At 37.8% G+C, this 2,999-nt stretch overlaps 1 protein-coding gene across 1 annotated transcript in view; it reads right to left on the minus strand.

Annotated features, from left to right (window-relative positions):
• Positions 1 to 788: 788 nt before the first annotated feature.
• The window catches only part of Ptx1 (pituitary homeobox homolog Ptx1), a 37,572-nt gene continuing 35,361 nt past the window's right edge, over positions 789 to 2,999 (minus strand). The window contains exon 5 of the mRNA XM_018506539.1: positions 789 to 2,949. Within this exon, the coding sequence (XP_018362041.1) occupies positions 2,583 to 2,949 (367 nt within the window). The 3' untranslated portion in view covers positions 789 to 2,582. The remainder of the gene's footprint in view (positions 2,950 to 2,999) is intronic.

Raw genomic sequence — 2,999 nt, forward strand, 5'->3', positions numbered from 1 at the left:
TATTTTCTTATGTATTTTTCTTCATGGAAATTGAAAATTATCATAATAGTGATGCTACACTCAAAGAAAAAATAGTACATTTGAAATAAAGAATAAAATGTACATTGTTGAGATTGCTGTCAGTTATGCTTCAATAATTTCAAAACTAATTTAGAATTGGATTAACAATTCAAGGAACAATTAGTAGATACATAGTGTGTGTGTGTATGAAATAAAACCTTATTCACATCGTTACGAAATCGTTATCTCAATTATGCTTCAATCATTTGTTGAGTCAACTCTAAAATAGTTTTTAAATGTTTGAAGCATAACTGAGACAGCGATTTCGTAATAGTGTGAATAAGGATTTTTTTCCTTCAATGTACTAATTTTTCCTTAAATGTAATATCATTATTATAATAATTTTTAGTTCCTATGAAGAAAAATACATAAGAAAATGTAGAAATAAAGCGATCGTTCTTCGAACGGTCACAAAAAAAGTTGTACCCTCTTTTTTAGAGGTTCATTAATCTTTGGAAGACGGGAGTCTATTTTTAAAATCTTACAGTTTTTCTTGGATAAGATTTGTTATAATTAATATTTCTCATTGTATATATTTCTTGTCTCAAAATATGATATTGTTTCACTATAATGGCTTTTGTAAAGTTTAAATAAAAAAGAGGTCGATCTTAAAACCGCTAGATCGTAAAACAAATTAATACGAAATAAAAATTGCAATCTTATCGGCGAACTCTCGCACGGGTAGGGGATATAGTTCCGAGTCGTTGCTTTAGAATAGAATTGGTTTTTATTGTGACTAGATTACAAACGGGGCCTTTTACGGCGCTCAATATCGCCCAGTAGGAACGTTTACACGTAGCGAGTGAGGTGACAAACGGGAATGAAGAACATTCTGCGTGACGTTACGAATCACTCACCGCAGGGACTGGGATATGTGATTACGACGAACATTTGTACGACATTGGGATTCATACAAAATAGCGGTCGTTTCTTACGCCTATCTTACGTGACTATACCTCGAGCTTTATAGCGATCGGCCGCTCGCATGTCGACTTTTCCGAAGCCGATCGATTCGCGCCGTGTCTCGTCGTCGTTTCATCCCGTCAAAATCTCCCGACGCACCACCACACTCCCCCGTTATGTGTAATAATTTATACAATTATCTCTGTGGCTTCAACGCGCGGCATAATTACTATACATACGTGATATTTTTTGGGTTTAACTTTGGTTTTGTTGCCTCACAACGCGTGGTCTATCAAATAATAAGCTACTTATAAAAATAGGACATTTTCGTTGATCACGTTAACGCCTCTCTAGTTACACAATCAAGGGTATATACGTATAAGTTAAACACTGTCGTTGGAACGATGAGAGTACGAAGAGGAAGAGGAATCGACGGACTTGAAAAATCCAATTGCACGCGCCGCGCGAGGATACTGTGAATATTGTTTTAGTAATTATTCGACAATACTAATTCAGATTTATAACGTACGCCTAATCGATAGGATGCTCCTTGCTCCATACACTGTACAACGCACAATCCGCTTACTTACAGCCTATAATATTTTAGTATTCTGCTGAATAATCGTTATTATCGTCATTACAATGTAACAATTTTTTGGTATACAGTTACGCTCGGCATAAAGAGCCGGCGTTCTACTATACATATATCTACAAAATAGTGAGTACGTGATCCGCGAGAGATCTTTGTTAGCGCCGTTGTTCTTAAAAATTAATCCCCGTCCCTCACATTTTACATATGAAAAAAAATTATTAAAGCATGCAGCGTAATTAGCATTAATTTACGCTATATGATTCTCTTAGAGAAAGCTTCTTCTCGTTTTTTTTTTTCAGCGTAATTATACTATTTTGTTGCTTCATCGCAATGTATATTTAGTATCGTATTCGAATAATAAATATATCGTGTTTAATTAAAAATACTAAAATGAAAATAAGGAAGGGGGATTAAATATACTTTTCATCGCGGCGGAAGTTTAACATTTGTACTCCATTAACTTTTATCTGTCTTGAGGAATATGTGAGTTCACCGACTAGCCTCGTAGTTTGCCGATCGCATTCAACATAGCCGATTACTCGCATAATACTTGTATTTACAACGTAACCAAATATTTTCAACTGTATGTTCTGTCAATTCTTCTATCATGATAGACACTGGTTCTTTACCCTTTTGCTTTACTCTCAATTTTCACGAAGATCTCGAAATTGAAGATTATTAGCTGTCAGAGAAATTTAAGATTCGCAAATAAAATATTTCTAATGCTGTAATGAAATTTGCATCGCATCGTTCAATTTCAATCAAGTATTAATTAATAAGTGACTTCGCATTCGATACTTATGAATTTTATAAAGGCATGTGAAGAAGTCATTATTATATATTTTTAATTAACTACAATGAAATCGTTTTTGCGTTTTTCGGCGGAAATATAAATGTGATATATCTCTGAGTCATTTTCGTTGAAATCAAACATTCAATATTTAATGAAACAAAACGAGATTTCGCGACAAATTGGGAGAAGCAGGACAGCGCCAACGCATGAGTAGTCGATAAAATTCTACTGGCCTCAATCGTCATCCCGCGGCAAAGACAGCGTCTGTGAACCGGATGCGATCGGTGGCGTCGTCCAACAGTCGAACAACGATGGCCAGTAGCCGGTGGCGGTAGTCGCGTGTTGCCAATAACCAGTCAATCCTGTACCAGTTCCAGTGGCCGTACCCGGTCCCCCTACACCGACTCCCACACCAATACCACCGGCAGTGGTACAAGCTACCACTTGTTCGGGATTCACCATGCTACTCGCCTCGATAACACCTCGCTCGTCCACTTCCATCTTTTGGTCCGCCGCAGCCCCGTCCTCATCATACATAAGATAATGCGGATGCGAGGTCGTCGACGAGGGCGTCGACGATAGCGTCGGCGAGGCGGCGGACCTAGGCCTGGGTCACTCTTGCGACCTGAGCTGATTGTCGCCCGGCTGACC

Source organism: Trachymyrmex cornetzi, unplaced genomic scaffold (genome assembly GCF_001594075.2).
Source record: "Trachymyrmex cornetzi isolate Tcor2-1 unplaced genomic scaffold, Tcor1.1 scaffold225, whole genome shotgun sequence".
In the NCBI taxonomy this organism is placed as follows: domain Eukaryota; kingdom Metazoa; phylum Arthropoda; class Insecta; order Hymenoptera; family Formicidae; genus Trachymyrmex; species Trachymyrmex cornetzi.